The 24,186-nt window shown below is 40.0% G+C and overlaps 1 protein-coding gene across 9 annotated transcripts in view; it reads right to left on the minus strand.

The window, feature by feature from the left end:
- The window catches only part of MAMDC2 (MAM domain containing 2), a 400,592-nt gene that overhangs the window by 313,014 nt on the left and 63,392 nt on the right, over positions 1-24,186 (minus strand). For 8 of the 9 annotated variants that reach the window (XM_058695733.1, XM_058695732.1, XM_058695731.1 and 5 more), the window contains one exon: positions 12,265-12,373. Coding sequence is in view for 7 of the 9 variants with exons in the window: in XM_058695732.1 (XP_058551715.1) it covers positions 12,265-12,373 (109 nt within the window). In the remaining 2 variants the exon portion in view is untranslated. Of the gene's footprint in view, positions 1-9,797; positions 9,874-12,264; positions 12,374-24,186 lie in introns of all 9 variants that reach the window. The other variant, XM_058695734.1, reaches the window with a different exon arrangement.

The following is a 24,186-nucleotide window of genomic DNA, read 5'->3' on the forward strand; positions in this document are numbered from 1 at the left end:
TCATGAATGTGGAGGTTCACAGCAGAGAAGCAGAACTCACCACAACAAAGAGAACCCATTACTTTCCCCAAACCTGAAGACTAACCTCCCTAAGACATCCAATGAAGTCCTAGATCACATTAATCCCATATATATAATGTATATATACACATATATATATATACACACACACATATATATATATATATATATATATATATATATATATATATATATTTTTTTTTTTTTTTTTTTTTTTTTTTAAGAGAGAGAAAAACCTCTGTTTAGATATTTGGAGACTTCAACTGCAAGAGTATCTTAGCTATAGTCAAATACCCATGGCCCACTTTGGGTCAGTAGAATAAGGTTCTGCTGTAACTGGGAGCCTACCCTACTCAAAGCAGTTTTATAGTCTCTGGTCCAGGTTCTCTGGTCTACTCCAAAGCTCTATAGATCCTTGGCTTCTCTGACCAATGTTCTCTAAGGCCTGAATCTCCTGAATCACCAGCCACCCAGCCCAATTTCTCAGCTCTGACTCCTTATACCCTTTGCTCAACTACTCTTCCTCATAGATTCCCAGGTTCACAAGTCCATGGTAAAAGACAATGTATTATTGAGCTTCATATTATATACTTTAACAAAAAAATAAGACATTTACTTTGGGAAAAAAATTACTATGCACAATTTTGTTTTAATGAGTAAGGTTGGCCCAAAAATTAACCTTAGATAATGCTCTGGTCATATTCAGCAGTAAAATATTTCAACATTTTCAATCAATCAACACCTTTGAAAATTATATGAAGTGAAGATATTTGCAAACATGAAATAATGAGGAGTTAAAAGAAAAACAGATGATAGCATTAGTGGATTTAAGTTTATTGACTGAGTAGTAAGCACTTCATAGGCATGAATACTGAAAGCAATCCTATGAGTCTTGTGTATCAATCATAGTCACAGAAAGAAAAGAACAATCAAAAGGGTAACTGAGTAAAGTTTAATGGAAGATCAGTTTATAAAAGTGCGGCCAGCATTCAGAAAATGTTGAAGCACCCTGAGGGTAGCAATTGTGGAGAGCCATAGGGAAGAGCAGTTACTGGAAACTAGTAAGGCCTATAGCTGTAAAGAGAAGGTCACTTGGTACTTGTGGGTTTCAGAACAGACATACGGTATCTTAGTCCATTTGGATTGCCCTTATAAATGCCATAAACTGAGTGACTTATAAACAACAGAAATTTATTTCTCACAGTTCTGGAGGCTAGGAACTCCAAGATCAAGGCACCAACAGTGTCTGGTGAGAGCCTACTTCCTGGTTGATGGACAGCCATCTTTTCACCATACCCTCACATGGCAGAAGGAGGGAAGGAACTCTCTGGGGTCTCTTTTATTAGGGCACTAATCCCATTTCTGATTCCATCCTCATGACCTGATCATCTCCCAAGGACCTACCTCCTAATTTCATCACCCTGGGCGTTAGGATTTCAACATTTGAGTTTTGAGGGCACATAAACATTCAGTCTATAGCACACAGCCACTGCCAAACCATGGCCCTGCAGGGAGAAAATCACAGAATAAAGGTCCAAGCTAACTCGCCCACCACCTCTGATCATCTGTGAGTGCCTTCCACAGGCTAATCTGAACAGAAAGCCAGAGGACAAGGAAGCTCATCAAAGCCAACCATAAAGGTCAGCTTCTGGGCACAGAGCAAGGTTGAGAAGGGTGGAAAGTAGATCTGAAGGGAGAAAAGAAGAACACTTGGCATAGTTTTTCTTCATTTTAGGGAAGGGAAAACTGAGGCTGAAGTCTCACTAGGTAAACCAGTGAGAAGGTAGAAGTTACACAATTCAAAATATGCAATCTGACTCATTCACTGATCAATCCATATCTATGAAATTCCAGGCTAGAATAGTAAACTAACTCCAGAGTCTCTACTGACTGTAGCTTAGTGAGTTGCAGTAAAGCCTGGGGATAATGGTAATAACAACAGCACATGTCAGACGCTATTCTAAATGTCTTCACGTTAAGTGTTCATGAAAACTCTAATATCCCCACTTTACACTGGAAAAAATAAAGACACGAAAAGTTTTAGACTCTTGATCAAAGTTACAACCTAGTAAGTGGTGGAGCCAAAGGTCCAAGAGAAGCCATCTGCCTCCAGAGCCCAGTCTGAACCTTTGTTTCCTGTATCAGGGGCAAGTGTCCCCCAATTTCATCAGTAATAGAACATCAAAATTTTAGGTGGGCATATGGTGTTTCAAACTACATTTTCTAGTGTCCTTTATTTAAAAAAAAAAGTTTTTAAAGTTTTAATTTAAATTCCAGTTAGCTAACTTACAGTGTCATATTAGCTTCAGGTGTACAATATAGTGATTTAACACATCCATACGACACCTGGTGCTCAACGTAACACGTAAACTTCTAGTCTCCTTTATACGTAAATAGAACTAGTGACTGGTTCTGAACAACGAGACATAAATGGAAGTAATTTCTACAACCTCCAGGAAAGGTCCTGCTTCTGTTTTTCTCTTCCTGCTGTCTGAAGTGTGGACATAATGACAGGCTTCTAGCCACCATGTTGGACTCTGCACAAAGGATGGCAGAGTAGAAAGCCGGAAGGAAGAGGTCTCTGACAATCTGCGCGACTTCCACGCCAGTCCTGACCTGCTATCCTCCAGACTCTTTACGGGAAAGAATAAAACCTTATGTGAACAGCCACTGTTGATCTGTGGTTTCTGTTGCATGTGGGCAAACCTAATCCTACACCATTTTAATGTGAAAAATCACTTTGGCCTAGAAATGCTCATAACCTGACATAAGGGTGCATAATTTATAAAAGCACTACCATATGCTTAAAAGTCTTTTGGGCTCTCTATATACATATATATATCACAAACTGGAGATTGGCAATTTGGTGTGTGAGATAGCTAAGTTAACAGAGCACAAACTCACAGGATAATCACTAAAATTTCCATTAAATTTGCATAATAAAATCTAGCTTGAGTCAAATGATAATCTAAAAAATATCTAATGTGTGTATAGGAAGTTTGCTTCATAGCGTTATTCTTATTCCCCATTTTCCTATCAATTTTTCTTGAAGTCCCAACTTGTAATCTTCTAAGATGAACTCTTCCTGTATGTACAGCATTTAAGAAATCCCAGTAGACATGTAACCTGGGTAACTGGGTACAGGGAAAGAGAAAGTCATTTATGACTGCCCCTCAAGTTCCACATTTGAGGGTAAACAGACTCTTTCTGCTGTGGATGACTTACTTACAGAAGAATCTCTCTTGGGAAAATTCATTTCAGATGATCACTAATTGACATTTCTTTCTTATGTTGCTTATCAGGTCCCCAGAAAGCAGACTCCTCTGACTCATACTGAAGGAAATGCAGATATTTTCCTTTTTTATAAAAAATTTTTAAATGTTTATTTATTTTTGAGAGAGAGACAGAGCATGATCAGGGGAGGGGCAGAGAAAGAGGGAGACACAGAATCAGAAGCAGGCTCCAGGCTCTGAGCTGTCAGCACAAAGCCTGACGCAGGTCTCGAACTCATGAACCGTGAGATCACGACCTGAGCCAGAGTCAGACACTTAACCAACAAACACCCAGGTGCCCCTGCAGATACTTTTCAAGTCAAGTTCCCTCTCTGATGCCACAGGCTGCTTTGGGAATAAGTCAGACCTCAGTCAACCAAGTTTCCCAGCTTCAGAGTAATACTTAATCAAATTCCCTACCCAGAATGAAGTAGCTTATCCTATGGGGATAGGAGGGGTCGAACTCAGCACAGAAATTCTCTCCAAATTCCAAATACTCTCAGCCAGGTCTCTTTAATTTCAGCCTTTTCTTTCTTTCTTTTTTTAATCTTCAAGGTGGATAAGGGACCAAGAGGCTCAAAACCAGTTATTGCCCCCAAATGCTTCGCATGTTCTATGTGACAGATTTGGCACCTCACTCTGGAATATTTAAGTTGGCATCTATTATCACAGATCTTCAGTCATAACTGAAGAGTTTAGTTTTACCCTGTAAAACAGCACTTCCCCTGTCAACTGTAGCTTTCTTGTACTATTGCCAAAAAATCATTATCATCAACAAATAATATTGAGACTTTGTTAAAAGTCTTTATCTTTACGGGTACCTGAGTGGCTCAGAAGAGGATGCTTGGGATTCTCTGTCTCCCTCTCTCTCTGCCCCACTCGTGTGCACTCTCCCTCTCTCGAAAATTAATAAATTAACTTTTAAAAAGTCTTTATCTTAAAAAAAAGGATGATTCTTATTTCTCAGCAGTTTTGCTCTTGTAAATTCTGGCTCTGTTTTCATGTCTAGGAGAACTCAGCAGCTCCACATACAGATTATTTAAAGGATCTCAAGAGAAGCAGAGAGGCCCCCTTCCCATCATTATTTTGAACAACTGGGACTCATGGAGTACAATCAGAAAAATGATTTCACTCTTTTTTTCCATTACTTGTTCAATCTTTTCTTATGATCACTGTCAGATAACAAAACTGTTTCTTTTAACAAAAACAGTCTCAGTTAAGTAATTAATATTAGTAGAATAATCACAAGAGGGCATTTTAGTTGTTGTCTGAGGGAAGGAAAAAACAGAGCAAGTGAAGAAATAGAAAATCAGCCAAACCTCCCCACGTGGACACACTTCCCTCTATGGACTTCCCTGGCCTGGAGCACACTCTAACTGGAGGAGGAGAAAATCTTTTGCCTTCAATGAAATTTATCATTTTGATGAGATACTTTAATTACTGAAATGTGACCAATAGACTTTCTATTATCTGAGAGTGAGCACGAAAATTATAAAATATGTACAACATTTTATCCAGGGACACCAGAAAGAAGTAACTCCACAAAGTAGGGTGAATAGACAGTGGGGACAAAGAATATGTGTGTGGGGGGGTGTGTGATTGCATTTTTTGAGTCCCATTTGTTCAACATAACAGTGGCATGTGCTTAAGCAAACTAATATACTGAAAAAGTAAAATCTAGTTTCTCTAAAAGTTAAATTAGGCATGATTGTTGATACTGAAAAAGAATCGTGAAGGAGAGTGATGGATCAAAATGGCAGACGCCTATGTTCATTTTGTCCCAAATCCCTAGAAATGGCGGAGAAGATATATGCTAGAATAAATAGGCCCACAATATCATGTGCTGATATTGGAAAAGACACTCCAGAGTAGATCCTCGAGAGGACGCTGGAACTGGTGGCATCAGCTCTAAGCCCAAAGATTTGGAAACATGAAGCAGGAGGACGCCCTCACTCCACAGCCCGCTATCCCCAAACATCTTCCTTTTTCCTGGTTTAAGTGGTTCTCCTCCAATGGTATTTAAAATTATTCCATTTACAAAAATTTGATCCATATGCCTCTTTCAGGTACTTAGAGCTGAGTGCAAGAATCATCTGTAAGACTATAGAGGCCAAAACACTATTCTACTATGTCAAGCAAGAAAAAAAATACCTGAACCAATTAAGTAAATTATAATTGATTTTCTCAGATCTGGTAGAATTATATGCCTTTATATCCCTTTTAGGTCATCAGTTTTTAAATGTCATACTTCCATCCACTAAAACAGTTCATATTTGAGACCTACTTGGCTGTTCTCTATCACTTCATAAAATGAATGATAGCACACTTTTGTACTATTCACTTATTTTCCATTTTAAAGTCCAAAATGACTGTAATGCTATTAATAGTAATATTAGCCTAATTTGCTCATCCATGTTGTCCTTTTAGTTCCAAAAATGCCTTGGCATTGATCCATTAGCTGTATAAGAAAATCTGTTTAGTAAAATCACTCATGGTTTTTCTTGTTCTTTTATGTCTGATAAGTTCTCAGCTCTATGACACAGCATCAAACGTACGTTGTACTTAATTCTTCTGAGTTTACTTCCTCAGAAGCAGTCTTACATACTGATTGTGACACAGCCTTTAGAAGTGGTGTGAGAATCCTTAGGTGAGGGGCTTTGCAAGTGAAGAAGCAATGATAGAAGGACTCCTGAGCATTTTAGTTTACATGGGACTCACTCTGGTACAGCTAAGCAGCACCTGAATAAAGTTTAAATAAAATACCAAGACAAAACACTACAGTTTAAAATACAATTTCCCATAATTTCTTAGACGAGTAAAATAATCAGAGAAACTCCAGTGGCTCGAGTGACTGCTCCCCTGTGAATCTGCAGCCCCATGGCCCCACTGAGTCTCCCCAAGCCTGAAGGACCACCACGGTAGGAATTTGATTATGCCACCACTGAAACCTGACTGGCATGTTTCCAGATTTCACCAACAAATGGTTCTTTAGATTCAGTTCAAGAGCTTCACTGTGGCCTCCTCCACTAGGAAGCCATCCATGATCCTCCCCTCAGCCCATTTCAGTTCAGGTGTCCCTGTCAACATCCTGATCTTCTCCCTATCATAGCATCCGTCGTACACTTAGCCACTGTGGTTGTAAACCTGCATCGTCTCACAAGCCTGTGAATTCCTGATGTACAGTGACCTTGTTCCGAATTGTTTCTTACCCCAGCACTTAGCAAAATAATAGGGCCTTAATACATATTTGTGGAATATCTTCGTTCCTCCCTCCCTCCCTCCTTCCCTTTTTTCTTCCCTTCATTCCTTCTTGCCTTCCTCCTCCTCTTCCTCCTCCTTCTTCTTCTTCTTTTGCCTTTTTCCTTCTTTTCTTCCTTCATTCCTTCCTTCCACAGATGTTTATTAAGCACCCACTCTATACGAGGCACCATTCTAGGAACTGGAGATACAGCAAAGAACAAAACAGACCAGTCTTTTCTCTTATGGAGCATGTGTTCTAGTCAAGTATTTTAAATTCCACGAAGAAAACTAAAAGAAGGGAAGGGGATAGAGAGGGGTGATGTGGCCTGCTCTTTTATACACAAATGGACAACTAGTTCACTGAGTAGGTGGGACTTGTAAGTAGGTACAATCAATAAACAAATCTATTCTTCCTCCCTCACTGCTCATCCATAGTCCTTTGGAGAGGTGGATTCTTTCTTATGCTCCTTGATGAAATATAGAACAGTTGCCACCACTTTATGGTCACTCTCAGCTAATATAAACATCTTCTGGCTCCTTCTGTCCCAGGAGGAATCTAATTGAGGTAAGTAAAATACCCAGTCCCAAGTACTGGCCAAAACTCCATTTAAAATGAAAGTTTCATTTAAAATTCCTGTACCTTGGGTCAGCTTTAGCTTGGCATAACTCAGTAGGAAAAGGAGGCACATTTAGCTTCTTCTCAATTGTCCCCCTTAAACTTCTTTCCTACTCCTCAACTCCCTCTGGCTTCTGGAGGGTTTAAGATGAGTGAGTGGGAATATGAGGAAGAGAGAGGTAAATGCAAGAAAAATGGAAGTATCATCTTGTTTCATTTTCCTCTGGGCATGTCTGAAGTCTGACCCTCTCCAGCATTGATTGATGTTCGAAACAGACCTCCTTGAGATATTCTGTTGGATATTAAGACCCCTTCTGGAAATATTCAGTGGTTATGTTCCATGACACAGGCTGCCACTGTCTGGACTTAACTGTCCTTCCTCAGCCCCTGGGAACCCAGGCAATGTCCCTTAAATCCCTACATGAGGGGCTCTTGGGCAGGTTCTGAGATGACTCCCTGTCATCTTTCTCTTCTACATGGCCCACATCTGATCCCCAAAAGCCACCTCTGGGCCTGAGTACTCATTTATCTTTGTCCCACCAATAATGTACAGGTAGCTAGTTCCTCTCTTTCTGCTCTGCTGTTTCAGACAGATCACCCGAACCTCATATCTGTAACTTCACAGGCAGATGAGACTCACAGTACACCTTTTCCAAAACCCTGTTTCTTCTCTCAAACTCTACTTTTGGCTTCTTGGATTTCAATCCTCTTATATCCTTCATGTGAGTGCTGGCCTAAGGGCACCATCTTCGGGGGCCCCACTCAAGTGGCCTAATATTTCACTTTGGCACATGGGACTATGTTTTTGTTTGTGGCCTTTTGGAGTTTCAGCCAAAATGTAGACACAAAGAAAGGCTAATTTAAATTTTTTTTAACGTTTATTTATTTATTTATTTTTATTTATTATTTTTTATTTTTTTTTAAAGTTTTCAAGAGTTTATTTGAGCATACATCAGAAACGTTTATTTATTTTTGAGACAGAGAGAGACAGAGCATGAACAGGGGAGGGGCAGAGAGAGAGGGAGACACAGAATCTGAAACAGGCTCCAGGCTCTGAGCTGTCAGCACAGAGCCCGACCCGACGCAGGGCTCGAACTCACGGACCGCGAGATCATGACCTGAGCCGAAGTCGGCGGCTTAACCGACTGAGCCACCCAGGCGCCCCAAAGAAAGGCTAATTTAAAAGCCCAGTACAAACAAACAATGCTCACAATAGCCCCAGCTACAGCATATATGGGCAAGGAGAACTTCATGCAGCAGAAGAGAGACGCTGGTGGACATAAAAAGCAACCACTCAGCAGCAATACTGCAAAAATCCAAAACTGCTAAGAAGACATTTAGGAAAAGAGACATATGGGAATAGGGCTAGCTGGCATGTGTGTAGACGTAATTCAGCAAACAGGATAGAGGTTATAGATAAGATGTAAGAAACCGATGCCCCAACACATATGCAGTGAGATGTACATAATGCCCAAGTCAGAGGACGAAAGCCAATCAGGTTCATTTTCTGCAGGGAGGATGCAGTGTTGGGGGTTAAAAAGACCACTGGGCTAGGGGTGGAACAACTTAGTGCTCCAAGAGGCAGTTGGAGAAGTATTTAAGATCTTAGATTCTGTAATCAGAGGGGAAAAATAGATTTTAAATTTGAATACAACTTTATAGCTGTTTGACTTTGAACAAGTCATTTAGCTTCACTTGACCTCAGTCTTCTCATTTATACAACGTGGGCCACTCAGAGGGCCAACCTGAAGATTGGTCCAGACTCTGAGATAAAGTCTGAATTGATCCTGTTGCATCAGTAGGATGCAATTCATGAAGCAACTTCATTTTAATCATACTGCCTCTTCCAGCCCCCATGGATGGCTAGTTCTTTCCTTTTGCTTAATGGAAATTTTAAGCAAGTCCCATAATGCTTCTAGGTCCCTCAATCTCAAGAAGGATCTCATTTTAGTTATGAAATTTTCCAGTCCAGTGACATAATCAAAACTTCTAACTGTATTAGATTTAAACTTCTCACTTTTCCAACTGGGGGGTGCTTTAGACGTAGAATCCTGCAGCAGGTGGGCCTTGCTGTTTCACATGTGTCATATACCTGGAACCCAAGTCATCTAAATTCCAGGACACAAATATTAATCTGTCTCATTCCCTTGAAAACTGAGGAAGGAAAACCTCTCAATTGAGGAAGAAAGGGCATGCAACCCACAACTAAATAAATCCTTCCTGAACTCTAGACTCTAGTCTTCAAGGACATAATCACTCATACTGGCCTAACCTGGTTTAGAATATCTTAGCAGGTGCCTAGATGGTCTAGGATCCTGCTTTAGGATGTGTGGTTTTCACCAACTACTGAGAGTATCCTAGTGTTTAGGCCTCTATCAAAACTCTGTGGCAAGAGGAAGAACTCCTCCATACTCCTGCTATACCCAGCATCACACCCGACATATGAAAATACGAAGGTTCTGTGCCTGTATCCCTCTCCTTTTTACACCTGGGACCTTGGGGGGAATCACTGAATATCAGGGAGTCTAGGTTTAGAACTGGAATAATAATATCTTTCTTGTCCACTTTATAACTTTGTTGAGAAGAGCAAGAAACAAGATGGATGAACCAGTGCTTTATACACAAAAATACACAAAAATGTACCTTACTATTAAGATATGAGAATAGCATCAGAAATAGTTGACCCATTGATCTATTTTCATTCCTATCAATATACCTATAAACCTGGAAAAAGAAGCACACAGTTTCAATGACAATGAACAAAATAAAATATTATCTAATTTATACATCCTCTATTAAACCTGAGTCTTGATTGCTATGATGTGTAGATGGAACAGAATGAATGTTTGAGGTTCCTACATCTCATAGTTCACCTCATCTCACATCCTCCCACAACCCAGAGGCCAAGAACTTTTTCATTGAGAAATCAAAAATAAATGGTTTTTAAGAGTCAAAGATGCTAGGGGCGCCTAGGTGACTCAGTAGGTTAAGCGTCCGACTTCGGCTCAGGTCACGGTCTTGCAGTTCACGAGTTCGAGCCCTGTGTCGGGCTCTGTGCTGACAGCTCAGAGCCTGGAGCCTGCTTCGGATTCTGTGTCTCCCTCTCTCTCTCTGCCCCTCCTCTGCTCATGCCCCACCCCACCCTCTCAAAAAAAAAAAAAAGAGTCAAAGATGCTAAATGCATGCCAGGTAATGCCTGCTTTGCCCAACTTGCTCTTGTCCTGACCATGTAGCCCCGTGCTCAAGAAAGCAAGGCAAAGCTGGCTCTGGTGGAACAGGGCAGAGTGGCTATTGACAGAGTTGAGCATCAAACTTGGGAACCCCTCCATGTACTGGCTAGTGACCAAAAGGCGGCTTGGTGCAAGGTAGAAGGGCAATGTGGGAACTGAGGAAACTATCAGAATGCCCTTGAGATTGGAGCTATAGGGGCAAGAAGGCAATGAGCAGCAAAACAAAATAAGGATGCCAATGAGACAGTGTGTGTGTGTGTGTGTGTGTGTGTGTGTGTGTGTGAAAGGGGAGGGGGAGGATGTCTTGCTTTAGACCTGTCTTTGTTCCTGTGACTGTCCTTGATTCCATAGCCAGATACCTGCATCTTTGTAGTAAGTCCCCATTTTTCAGGCTGTCCTTATCATTCTCTGTCCATTGCAAGTATAAAAGGCAGGAAGGTAACAAGCATGGGCCCTGATAGGCTAATTCGTTCCCATGACCCTGGAGAACTGAGAATCTTCTAGCTCCATTTCCAATATGGAATTACTCATCTTACTGGGCTTGCCTTATTTCAAGCTAGCCCTGACTTTGGGGGCAGAATGTGATGCAAACCCAGTCTTCTGAACACAGTCACATGTGTCCTAGTCAAATTACCAGCTCTTGGGGCGCCTGGGTGGCGCAGTCGGTTAAGCGTCCGACTTCAGCCAGGTCACGATCTCGCGGTCCGTGAGTTCGAGCCCCGCGTCAGGCTCTGGGCTGATGGCTCGGAGCCTGGAGCCTGTTTCCGATTCTGTGTCTCCCTCTCTCTCTGCCCCTCCCCCGTTCATGCTCTGTCTCTCTCTGTCCCAAAAATAAATAAAAAAAAAACGTTGAAAAAAAAATTTAAAAAAAAAAAAAAAAAAAAAAAAAAAAAAAAATTACCAGCTCTTCAGGCCCCAAAGCCATCCTATAAGCCTGAATTGAGTCTTTAGGCAGTCCTAAAGCTCTTAACATGGTAGGACACAATTTGGGAGTCTCTGGAGAGGTGAGCTCCTGCCTTACACTGATTGGGCAGGCACCAAAATAGCCAAGGAGTAAGCCACTCACGGCAATTCAAATAGGAAGTACTTGTGCAGTGAATATTCCTTTAGGAATTGGATCATACAAACGTTAGGAGAATAATACCAGCATGTTTTAATAAGTCACAACTCCACCAGCTTAAGACAAATACAAAAGACTTGAAATCAAAGAACTGGATTCAAACTCTCACTCTGCCACTCCCAGCTGTTTGACTTTGAGTAAGTCCCTTAACTTCTAGGAGTTTCTCCCCATCCATAAAATAGAAACAATAATACCTACTGCACAGGGTTATTGTGAAGGTTAAAGGAGACATTGAACAAAATGCTGTGGCTACAGCAACAGCATCATAAGAGCACTAATAATTTCTTGAGTGCTCACTATATGCTAGGTACTGAGATAAGCACTTTATTTGCTTTATCTCATTGAATTTTCCCAATAATAACTTTATGAACTGTGCACATTTACAGGTAAGGTCACTGAAGCACACAGTGACTAAGTCACCTGCCTAAGTAACCAACATAGCTTAGGAGGGTGGCACAAAGTGCTTGCACCTTTACTTTTCCATGTTTCACCTGGAAGAAGATTCCACTTAAAGGAAATCAGGGGCACCTGGGTGGCTCAGTCGGTTAAGCGTCAGACTCTTGACTTAGACTCAGGTCATGATCTCACAGTTTGTGAGTTGGAGCCCCACATTGGGTTCTGTGCTGGCAGCACAATGACTACTTGGGATTCTCTCTCCCTCTGTCTCTGCCCCTCCCCTGCTCGTGCTCTCTCTCTCTCTCAAAATAAATAAATAAACATTAAAAAAAAATTTTTTAATAGAAGAAATCAGTAGCAATTACTCACTGGGGGTTCATTGGTTCCAAGTCGCCAATATGTTGAATTACACAGTTTTTTTATTTCCTCGGGACCTTCTATATCATAATCTTTGGGATAGGCTTCTCTGTCATGGTGCCTGAGAAAATAAATTAGAATCTGTTAAGAGATAAATCTTATTTATCATGTATTGCTTTAAAAGAATTTTTTAATGATCCAATGCAAATTTACCATATTTATGACATTGCTTTAATTACAAATTCACTAGATGTGGGATATATAAAGTATTTTCCACCTCTTTTCAAGTAATGCTGAGGCTATTTTCTAAAAACAACTTAGCACATATGATAAAACTAATAACATCACAAGCACAATACTTATCCAACACAGCAATTACTCAGTAACTCCAATGAACTGAAACTTATTCAATAATGTAGATTATTTACCAAAAGTAAATTCAAAAATAAGACATAGTAATAAATTAAAAAGGCAATTTGTCACGTTAGAAATTTTTTCTACCATCAATTTCTTTTTTTCAAAATGAGAAAGAGCAAAGTATCTGTTATATGGATTCATAACATGTGCTTCTGGCTTTTAAAGAGAGTTTAAAGAAGGCTGACAAACATAAGCTGAAAAAACATGTGGATGGAAGAGGGAAAAATATTCCAAACATCTTGACTACAAGGGTGGATAGAGATAATAATAATGGAGGGATTGGGGAATAGGGAAGGAAAAACGAAGTGAAATGGCCTACAGAAGAAGTATCTATTTTTGCAAAGCTTTCTTAGGTGACATAAAGGAAGCTGAACCCAAACATCCCTCAGAAGAGGCCTTGTTATTGAGGGAATACAGGGCTAAGATTATGTAAGGGACACAGAGGTACTCAAGAATTCATCCATCCATCCATCCATCCATCCACCCATCCACCCATCCATCCATTCAATTGTCTATTCATTCAGGAAATATTTTAAGTACCTACTACATGCCAGGAGGGGATGCCATGGGAAACAACCCTAATGCAGTCCTTGCCTTCAGTTGCTCACAGCCAAGCAAGAAACACAGACAAACAAGAAAATTCTACAATGGGCACAGGGTTGTGGAAGCAGAACAGCATCCACTCACCTGGATGGGGCACCGAGAATCCAAGTCAGGAGGCCCTAGGCCCACCTCATCCCAATGTTTTGGGACTGGGCCCCTACACTGCATTAAAACTATACCCTTGCTTCCCCACCTCTGAGAGGAGAGCAGAGAACTGCATAGAACACAGCAGAGAGAGAGCCCAGGGTAGAGCAGCAGAGCTCAGGCATGTGAACTCTCTGCCCTCCTAACATCTGAGCATTAAATTGCAAAACACTAAAAGCATTTTGGTACCATATCAGCATTTTTAGAGAGCCTCACAGGAAACTCTCACTTAAATCCTTAGGGGGGAATATTGAACATCAAAAACCAGGAGTGAGAGAGTGAATGGGGCCATGGGTTTGAGTCATTGCTCAGGTCCTAGCTGTGTGACGTTGGGCAAGTCACTTAATGTTTCTGTGCTTTCATTTCCACAGTGTAAAATGAGGACAGACGTAATACCCATGAGATTTTTGCAAAATGAAAAAATAAAAGCAGAAGATCCTTTATTACTGTCAAGCACCATAAACACCTATGTATAGTGAATACTAATCCACCAAATTTTTGGTGTACAAGAATTGCAACTTTAGTTTTTCCATAATTGTACTTAATTTCTTTTCCAAATTCTCATATTGCCAAGATGGAAAAACCTTAATCTTGGTCAATTATGGATCCCTTCCAACTCTCAAGAGCTTGTGTGATGCTGCAATGCCAAGAATCCATTTCTGTTGTCATCATCTCTCCCTGCTGACATCCGTGGAAACCTCCTCATTCTCCTGTGGTCTTCTAGTATGGATCCACACAGATCTCTGCTCTGCCCTCCTGGTCCTGCCACATGGACTCTGTGTAGACTGGCACTCTGCCACAAGCATGCCATTTTTAGGCCACCAAGAACCTTCTTGTGTCCCTCTCCACCCAGGGTTCCTGGAAGCCAAATGCCATCCCTAAGCTGTTTGCCTGGCCCATCAAGGTTTCATGGTCCCACCACACTGGGCTTGGGAGGCACACAGAAGCCCCAGAGTTCAACACCTCCAAAATCATTACCCGGGAATAGAGGGCTAGGCAGTGACAGGGCCCACCTGCTCAGGGATTTCTATAAGGTCTTAATTCCAATTTGAGGGTCCCAGACAAACCCACATGCTCTCGGCTTCTCTGCTGCCCTCCATCTTCAGTCCATGAACTCTTCATCTCCCAAGGGACGGGGCACCCCGGCCCTTCATCTCCTCTTCCAAATCTAGGGCATCATCCTAAAACCCATCTTAAAACCCATGCTTTTGAACCCAGAAGCCAAGAACTTGGTGTTTTTATTGCTTTCTATGTCTTTCTTCCCTGAGGCAATAAAACCAGACTATCTGCCGGGGAGCATGAGAACGAAGGGGAAAAAGATAGTTAACATTTCATTGTGTGACCCTCAGTGCTCACTTCTTTACTGGTTACCACAGGCACAGTGCCCAGGGTACACGGTACCTTTAGGGTCCCACAAGAGTGTTTTAATAATTTTTTAATCATAAAATAAGAATATAATCCATCTTAGATTGTAGCCATCTTTCTACCAATGTAATCATAAACTATCATTTTTAACTGTTTTTTTAAATGGAGGAAAGGAGCCCATGAAGGCAAAGATAGTTAATGTCCATGAAAATTAGAATGCGTTCCTGATTATACCACCATATATTTTAAGTTGTATTATAACTAGATTATTACAAAAGATGCAGATACGTTTACTTAACAGCAATCTCAGTACTAAAAGTCCAGCACTGAAAACACGAATCTATAATGAAAATGTTTCTGGGGAGGACTGCGCTAATGCAACTGGCATTTCCTAGGGTCTGCCAGCTGCCTGTGAATGTGGTACCCACAGCCCCCCCGTAAGTTATGAGAGATAGACAACTAAAGAAGACCTGCCCCTACTTCTCAGAGGCTGCCAGCCGAGCGAAGAGAAATATGGGTGTTTAAAAATTATAAAGAATATAGAATAGAATATAAATATAAAATATATATTTACTACATACTAAATATATTATATAATATATATAAAACTATACTATATGTACTATATACTATATATACTATATACTATAGTATATATAGTATGGTATTACACCATACTATAAAATATATACAGTAAAAGTGATTAGGGTATTATAAAGGAAATGAGAGACTTAATTAATTCCCTGATTATTTTGTCAGGTGAATATTGGCTTGTGCCTCAGTTTCTCTGACATGAACTGAGAATAATACACTGAGGAAACAACTGAACCAATAGATTGAGAGTCTTAAGTGAAAAGTGACATGTCAATGCAAAATACTATTATATGTAATAATACTTTGTCTTTCTACACTATGCTTTAGTTGAGAGTTTTCAATACTTTGTTAATGCCAACTAAGCCTTACAGCATCTTTATGAGACATATGTCAAGGTATAATAGATAATAAAGGAATACACACACACACACACACACACACACGTTAAAATCCTGGATTGTGAGTAACTTGTTCTGCAAGTGTTCCAAAAGATGAGCAAACATTTCTAACAAACTTTAACTTGATAAACGAGCAATGTCTTGCAATATGAGTAGTACATGAGGTAGAATGTCACATAATCACAAATGAACCAATGGTTCTTCTCTCTCTCTCTCTCTCTCTCTCTCTCTCTCTCTCTCTCGCTGTCTCTCTCTCTGCACAATTGTGGGTCATCTCCCATGCTCAGATGCTTGGTCTCAGGCTGTGGTGTTGGACAGAAATCAGTGATTTTTTCAGAACATTGGAAGGTGCCCACAACTGGCATCTGACTATTGCATCAAACTGTTTGATCTCAAGCAATAGCAAGAGATTATGGAGGTGAGCTCGTCTGAAGAGGAAGAGGAGAAAAAGGTGGAGAAATCCCTCACTTCAAATGAGATCAGGAAGATGTGTAAAATATGGGAAACACTACAAAGTTTTGTAGAAAATCACCACCCAAACAAGGCTGTAGCAGTGTGAATGATGAATCTGTTTAACAACAACACTATGTCACATTTCCGTGAAATCCTCAAAAGGAGGCAAAAAAAAAAAAGTGTCATTGGATAGGTTCCTTGTTAAAGTTGCATGAAAAGCAAAAGACTCCATTGAGCCAACAGATAGCAGTGATTCCATTAGTGACAGTGAAAGTCGTCCTACATAACAACCCTCCTCTCTCTTGTCTCCCTCACTCCGGCCACAAAGGTTTTCAAAAGCAAGTGCAGGTTAATTTGTTTATTTGTCTTTATATTTTGTATTTTCTTTATTATGTTGTATTATATTACAATATTGTAATCATTTTTATATGCATATTTTTAGGTTGTGAACGAATCATCTGAGTTCCCATTATTTCTTATGGGGAAATTGGCTTTGACATACAAGTGCTTTGGATTACAAGTATGTTTCCAGAACAAACTGTGCTCTCAAATGAAGACTTTACTGTATTTTAATAGCTTTGTTCTCCTTGCTACCTGCATTTATTAATGGTCACCATACAAGTGACCATAACATGTTGTTTATTGCAACAGAAATTCTTTAAGAGAAAATAATAAAATAAACAAATAACAATAAAATAAAATTTACAATGTCTCTGGAGTAGTACCTTTCAAACTTTTTGAGCACAGCCCCACTCAACCCACCCCAACCCACCTAATGCCTGAAGGCATTTTTAGTTGCTATGTCCAGATGTGGAGGGTAGTTACTGGCGTCGAGTGGCTAGAGGCCATGATGCTGGAAAACATCCTACCCTGCACAGAACAACTCCCTGTCCAACAAGGAATTACCTGGCTCAAAATGCCAAAAGTGTCAGGGTTAAGAAAGCTTTAGGGAACAGTTGTATACCAGACTCTTATATCAGTGGTTCCCAAAACCTGAATGTTTCATGGAAGAAATAACAAAACAATCCCCTAAAATCTGTAGAACCAACATAAAACTGCCAACTTTTGTTTTGACAGAAACATTATTCTGACAGAAAATAAAATAGCCATTGGGGCGCCTGGGTGGCTCAGTCGGTTAAGCGTCCGATTTCGGCTCAGATCATGATTTCGCGGTTTGTGAGTTCGAGTCCGCATCAGGCTCTGTGCTGACAGCTTGGAGCCTGGAGCCTGCTTCGGATTCTGTGTCTTCCTCTCTCTCTGCCCCTGTCTGTCTCTCAAAAATAAATGTTTAAAAAAGTTTTTTAATAAAATAAAATAAAATAGCCATCTATTGCCTTTAATAGGAAGACTCCTAACACTAAAGATACGTAAAAACCATCTCAGATTCCTTTAAACCAAATACTGTTAGCTATATGCAAAACTTGCTACATTGTCTTTACAGTTTGTATTATCACCTTGGATTGGTAATAAGGTCATTGTTGACCAGCACTGGTCTAGTCTACTGACTGGCTTCTCCAGACATTAATTTGTCCAGACATGAATTTGACAGCAGCTGGTCAGCAGTCAGTTCAAGGTCAAAGCTGCTTGAATACAGATACTCCATGCTGCTGACTGAAGGAAGAGCTGTGTCTTCCATGTCAAGCACGCAAATACTGCTGACATTCTTGCTGGTCCACAGGGCTCCCTGCCAACATCTTCCTTGACAAGCAGCCTTCCTTCTGCTTAGGACCCTGCTCCATCAAGCCCAGAGCTGAGTGCTATGGCTATTTCATTACATGAGTAATCTTTATGTAAGATATCCTTAATAATAAGAGATGAAACTTGCATTCTCTACCTTGTGGGAGAGATAGCATGAATATGAATAGAATTGGGAATGGAGAATAACTGACAGGACAGGATCAGAGTTGCCAACTGTATGAAAAGGAGCTTGGAACCATGACCCTGTTGTCAAAAATGCCAGAACTGATTCAGAGGGGATTAAGGTCAATGGAATCTAGTAAGTCAAAGCTAGCACGAGCAGGTCCTGTTATGGACAAATGCCCAACATATCCAGTTGGTACATAACTTCCTACCACCAATCCTACAATCACTGGAGCCCTCTAGATCCTGAACTTTCTATCTTCTCTGGCCTAACGTGGTCCCAAGTAATGCCTTGTCAAAAGAACTTTCCGGGTCTGCTTCTGGGGTCCTTTGGGAGCTTGGGTTTCCTACCACAAAAGTTGCATGATTCCACATCAAATCAGATCTGTTAGCGTCCCCTGAGTAAACACATACAACTCCTCCCGTGAGTTGTAGAAAAGACTCAAGTCGGAGAACACTCAGGCAAGGACCTGCAGTTCTCAGGCTGCTCCAAGCCAGAGTGGTTCAGCTCCCAGTGGAGGACAGGGTGGGGTTAAGCCATAGGATTCTCCATGCAGGAAAGGAAACCAACCCATACTCTAGTGGACCAAATGACATTCAAGTTATACTGAAGTTTACTCTCACTTTCTGGGGTCCCATGTCTATGTGGGGTATGCAATAAAACCTTTATCACTGCTCCACCTTTCACATTTTTTCTTTATAACTGTTCATTAATGAATCTGCCTTCTCATTACACTAAGAGTATTTTAAATGGCAGGGGTTATTCTTTGTTCATTTTCATAATCTCAGTACCTAGCATAGTCTAATACATTATAAATGCTCATTAAATCTTACATGATTGATTGATTGAATGTTCTTACATTGTGCTACTGTCACCTTAATATAAATGTTGAAAGCAGAGGCTTTCAAATGTGTCCATAAAAATAAAGAGCATCCTGGCTCACTCTGCAAAAGCACACAGAAAGGAGTGATTATGCATATAGAGATGCTAGTCCTTTGCAACAAAAACTTGTCTCTAGAGGAATTATAAATCTGCTTGCTGAATGGGAAAGCTCTCAACATACATATGCATAACTCTGATTGCAATGGGGGTGTGAATCTAAGCGATATCTGACCTGAGAACAATGAAAGTCCTAGCTGTTCTAGCTTCTCATTACTTGACAAGAGACACCTTTTCTTTGTGAATTTCAAAGATGTTAAAAATGTTTAGTTAAGACTCCAGATGGTAGAATATATTAATTTTAAATTTTAGAATTATTAATGTAGTTCACAACTACGCTGTCAGTTATTGTATTTTCTGATTTAAATCTAACCCACAAGAGAAGAGAAAGACCTTTTCTATTAGGTTTTATAAACATCTGCTATCTAGAACTTTAAAAGAAAATTACCCCAGAGAGTCAGCTATATTTCCTGACACCTTAAAAGCATAAAACCAGCAGAATCAAAGGCTACAAAGAAACATTTGACAATGCTCTTTAAAGATTTCATGGGAAAATGATTTACGTGCCAAGGTAGTGTTATTTGGTAGCACACTCATCAAACTGACAAATGAAGACTTTTAGATATATCTGCAGAGTCATAAAGGAAATCTTGTGTCCTTGGGAGAAATGATGACATTTCAAACTTATGAAGAGGGATTCTGGTTTTCAGTGTGTCTCATGCCATATGTGATTTGTGCATCTATAACCTGAAACCACAGAATTTGAAGCCTAAACTGCACTCAAAAGACAATGACTTGATAAAGGCAGATAAGTGAAGTCATTTGCTTCACTCGACATATATTGAGTGGCATGTAAATAAGACCCTTCATTATTATGAATTTTCTTTCATAAAATCTTCAGAAACAGGAGGCCTTATGGAGAATATTGAGAGGAAACAAAAAGGAGTCTAGTAGTGGGAGCCTGTGTCTAAACAGTTTAAATGTTAAATAAATGTTGTCAGTCTGACTAACTGCCAAACAATGACTTTGAAAACAGATGAAAGGACATGTAGTAGACAGAGTGACACTGTAATTGATGATCCCACCTGGAACACTTTCAGAGGGAAATGAGGTACTAAGTCCACAGGGAGGGGTGGAAACCAGGTCTTTCCCGGTCAAACCAGGATCAGGACATTCCATTACTCCATGTTTCGACAATCAGATCTCAGTGATCTTCAAATCCTAGGATGCTTTTCGGGGTTTCTTTGATCCTGACCTCAAGAATCAACTTATTTTGACTGAATAAAGACACTCTGGAAGGTAGAAGAGTAAGACTAAAGAGAGACAGAGTTTTTCAAGTGTACTATAGACTGGTAATTACAATAGTCCAAAGAGAACCTTGACTATATATCTTACACGAATGGCATGAAGACCAGTTTGCTTCCCTGCAAAACAAAAAGCAAACACCTGATCACCTGTGTAAGCTCCTTCCCTACAGTCTTAATATTGCTGGTTTAAATAATTTGAGTTAACTGTTCTAGAATAACATCAAAAGGTTATATTATGTGAGCTTACAGCCCATTTTAATGCACACTTCTGTGAACCCATGAGCAAGGCATATTGCCTTGGTATTACAAGGTTCTTTGGTTTCAAAGCAATTCATTTCATTTACATGAGAAACAAATGAATAAGCCTTTCTTCATAAATAGAATCTAAAGTTTATTCTTCCATTATGAACATAGTTATACAAACAAGCATTTTCCCCATATCTTCCCAGAAATCATTCAAAAGCAGCCAAGGAAGTGGAAAAATTAAAAGCAAACTAAATTTTTGGCAAAGTCAGAAGTTATAATCCCCAGATCACATTGTGTGCAAGGACTCTCATAAGCAGCCAAGATCCAGTCAAAGACAAGTGGAAGCAAAGAATGTGTCAAAGACAAGTGGAAGAAGTAGAGACAAGAGACTGTAGTGAGAAATCTCAGTAATGAGATTGGCCAGAGGTGGGAACTCTTGGAGTGACAGCCGAATGATATTTCCATAGTTATGCAAACAAATTCACAATGGAAACAATGGAAAATGCTAGATAAAATACATAGCTTTTAAATTCCAACACATTAAACGGATTTAAGAGCTGAAAATCCAGTGGGGGAATTTCCAGGCCAATTTTTGGATGAAAGCCTGTAACCAAAGGGTTAAGTAGAATTTCAAAACACTAAATCTGCTGATGCCCTTGAGGTGTTTGCCAACACTGCACATGAGCAACAATCTCAGGTTTGGAAGGACAAAACTCTGGCCCTAGAGCCCACCTAGGAGGGGAGTTTTATAAGAAAGTCTTTCATATGTGATAGACATTGTGCTTGCTAGTATAATTTCTCTTTCTTTCCTGGGAACACAAGAGGTTAAAATTCTCAGCTCTCTTGCAGTTAGCGGCACCATTTGATTAGTACTGGATAATAAAATAAATTTTAGCTGAAGTAACAGATGTCATTTCTTTGACAGTGAAAGCTCTTTTACAATTCTCAACTCTTTCTTCCCCTGCCGGAGCAGTCCATGACTTCCTAGATGATAGAGCCTAAATCATCCTGAATTGCAGAGTATCTATGTGGAGGAGCGCCTACTCCCCACCAACAACCTACAGTCAACTTTGTGAGAGCAAGAAGTAAACCTTTATGTGCTTAAGCTACTGAGATTTGCAGGGCTGTTATCACGGATTAAGTTTAGCCTATTTTAACACAGAAATCAGTACCAAAAGTGGGTGGGTGTTATTGTAACAAAAATCTAAAATATATGGCATTGGAAAAGCCAGGCAAAGACAATAGGTAACTGATATTGCAGGCTGGAAAGGCAAAACAATTCAAAGCCCCAGTAGATAAAGAGTCAACTCATGTACCTAGAACAGCCAGAGAAAGAGATTGGGATAAAGTTTGTTAATTCTGTGTGTGAACTGTGATTGCTTTTTGCCAAGGTATTTATAAAAGAGAGAGAGGTAAATTCAGAAAGTTGGCTGATTTACAAGAAGATAAGGGAAATGAGAGATTCCCAAAATTTGGGACCTGAAAAGTTGGAAGAGTCAGCAACTTTTAGATTTCAAACAGTAAGAGAGAAAACTGAGAAAGATCTTTTCGAGACAAAGTTCTATCAAAGCTGAGCTTCACAGCAATGTTCACCCCATTGTTAGACACTCCCAATGAATTAAGTTGTATTTAAACAAACATCTGCCTAAGGAGATAGCCATGCAGAAATTCCCAGGGCTTCTGATTTCTGTAACTACAGCAGTCTCAAAGTGATAATCGAGATATTATGAGGAGAAAAAATACAGAAATATAGCAGAATTCTGACTAGAAAGAATTGTGAGGTTATTAGCAGTTGGAACTATCTGGATTCAAACAAAAATACTGGTGAAGTTCTTAAAAATTGTTCTTCCAAATAAGCCAGGAGTCTGCACTTAAAATCCTTTAAAATATCCTTAGGCTCCCAAACTTTTGGAAATAGGAAATGAACGGAGAAAGGCGAACAGCTCACAGAAGAGCATAGTTTACAACATCCATTGCAGGTGTGGTCAAGGAGAATAATAGAAAAGATCACACACTGAGCACAGCCAAAGACCACAGAGAACAATGGGAAAGGGAACCTGCTTTCAGAAAGCAGAATTGGATCTAACAGAATCAGAATCTAACAAAGAACATTCCTGGCACCAATGGGCTCTCAAACAATGCGTACCTGACAGGATTTAAGAATGACTGTGGACAAATGACATTTCTGTCACTTCTGTCCTTCCTCTTTCTGACCAAGAGTGCTTATTCCAGTTATCTGTCCATGTCCTGCCATTATGTATTGGGAGAAAAAATTTGTCTTTTTGCTTTATAGGTTTTTGAAGCAAGTAGAGCTACAGCTAGATTTCATGGAGAGACAATAGCATAACATGTGGAGATCTTGAACTTTTGACCTGCGACTGGGTAGAGTTTGGGTCATTATCCTTGCATAAATAACTGAATACTGTATATGGAAAGAGTGAAGCCAATTTTTGGTGTCCTGCCTGAACACAACACATGTAACTTTTACAAAAATTAAGAACAAATATTTTTATGTTTGAAAGATATAAATGACAATGCAATAAAACACACAGTGTGTACAGCGTGCTCTTGGTTTTGGGGGTAGATTCCCATGATTCATCGCTTACATACAACACCCAGTGCTCATCCCAACAGGTGCCCTCCTCAATACCCATCACCCACCCTCCCCTCCCTCCCACCCCCCATCAACCCTCAGTTTATTCTCAGTTTCTAAAAGTCTCTTATGGTTTGGCTCTCTCCCTCTCTAACTTTTTTTTTCCTTCCCCTCCCCCATGGTCTTCTGTTAAGTTTCCCAAGATCCACATATGAGTGAAAACATATGGTATCTGTCTTTCTCCGTATGACTTATTTCACTTAGCATAACACTCTCCAGTTCCATCCACGTTGCTGCAAATGGCATGATTTCATTCTTTCTCATTGCCAAGTAGTATTCCATTGTATATATAAACCACATCTTCTTTATCCATTCATCAGCTGATAGACATTTAGGCTCTTTCCACAATCTGGCTATTGTTGAAAGTGCTGCTATAAACATTAGGGTACATGTGTCCCTATGAATCAGCACTCCTGTATCCTTTGGATACATTCCTAGTAGCGCTATTGCTGGGTCATAGGGTATTTCTATTTTTAATTTTTAAAAGGAACCTCCATAGTGTTTTCCAGAATGGCTGCACCAGTTTGCATTCCCACCAACAGTGCAAGCGGATTCCCATTTCTCCACATCGACACCAGCATCTGTTGTTTCCTGAGTTGTTAATTTTAGCCACTCTGATTGGTGTGAGGTGGTATCTCAGTGTGGTTTTGATTTGTATTTCCCTGATGATGAGTGATGTTGAGCATCTTTTCGTATGTCTGTTGGCCATCTGGGTGTCTTCTTTGGAAAAGGGTCTATTCATGTCCTCTGCCCATTTCTTCACTGGATTATTTGTTTTTCAGGTGTTGAGTTTGATAAGTCCTTTACAGATTTTTGATACTAACACTTTATCTGATATGTTATTTGCAAGTATCTTCTTCCATTCCATCGGTTGCCTTTTAGTTTTGTTGATTGTTTCCTTTGCAGTGCAGAAACTTTTTATCTTGGTGAGGCCCGAACAGTTCATTTTTGCTT

The sequence above is a fragment of the Neofelis nebulosa genome, chromosome 12, assembly GCF_028018385.1.
Source record: "Neofelis nebulosa isolate mNeoNeb1 chromosome 12, mNeoNeb1.pri, whole genome shotgun sequence".
Lineage (NCBI taxonomy): Eukaryota > Metazoa > Chordata > Mammalia > Carnivora > Felidae > Neofelis > Neofelis nebulosa.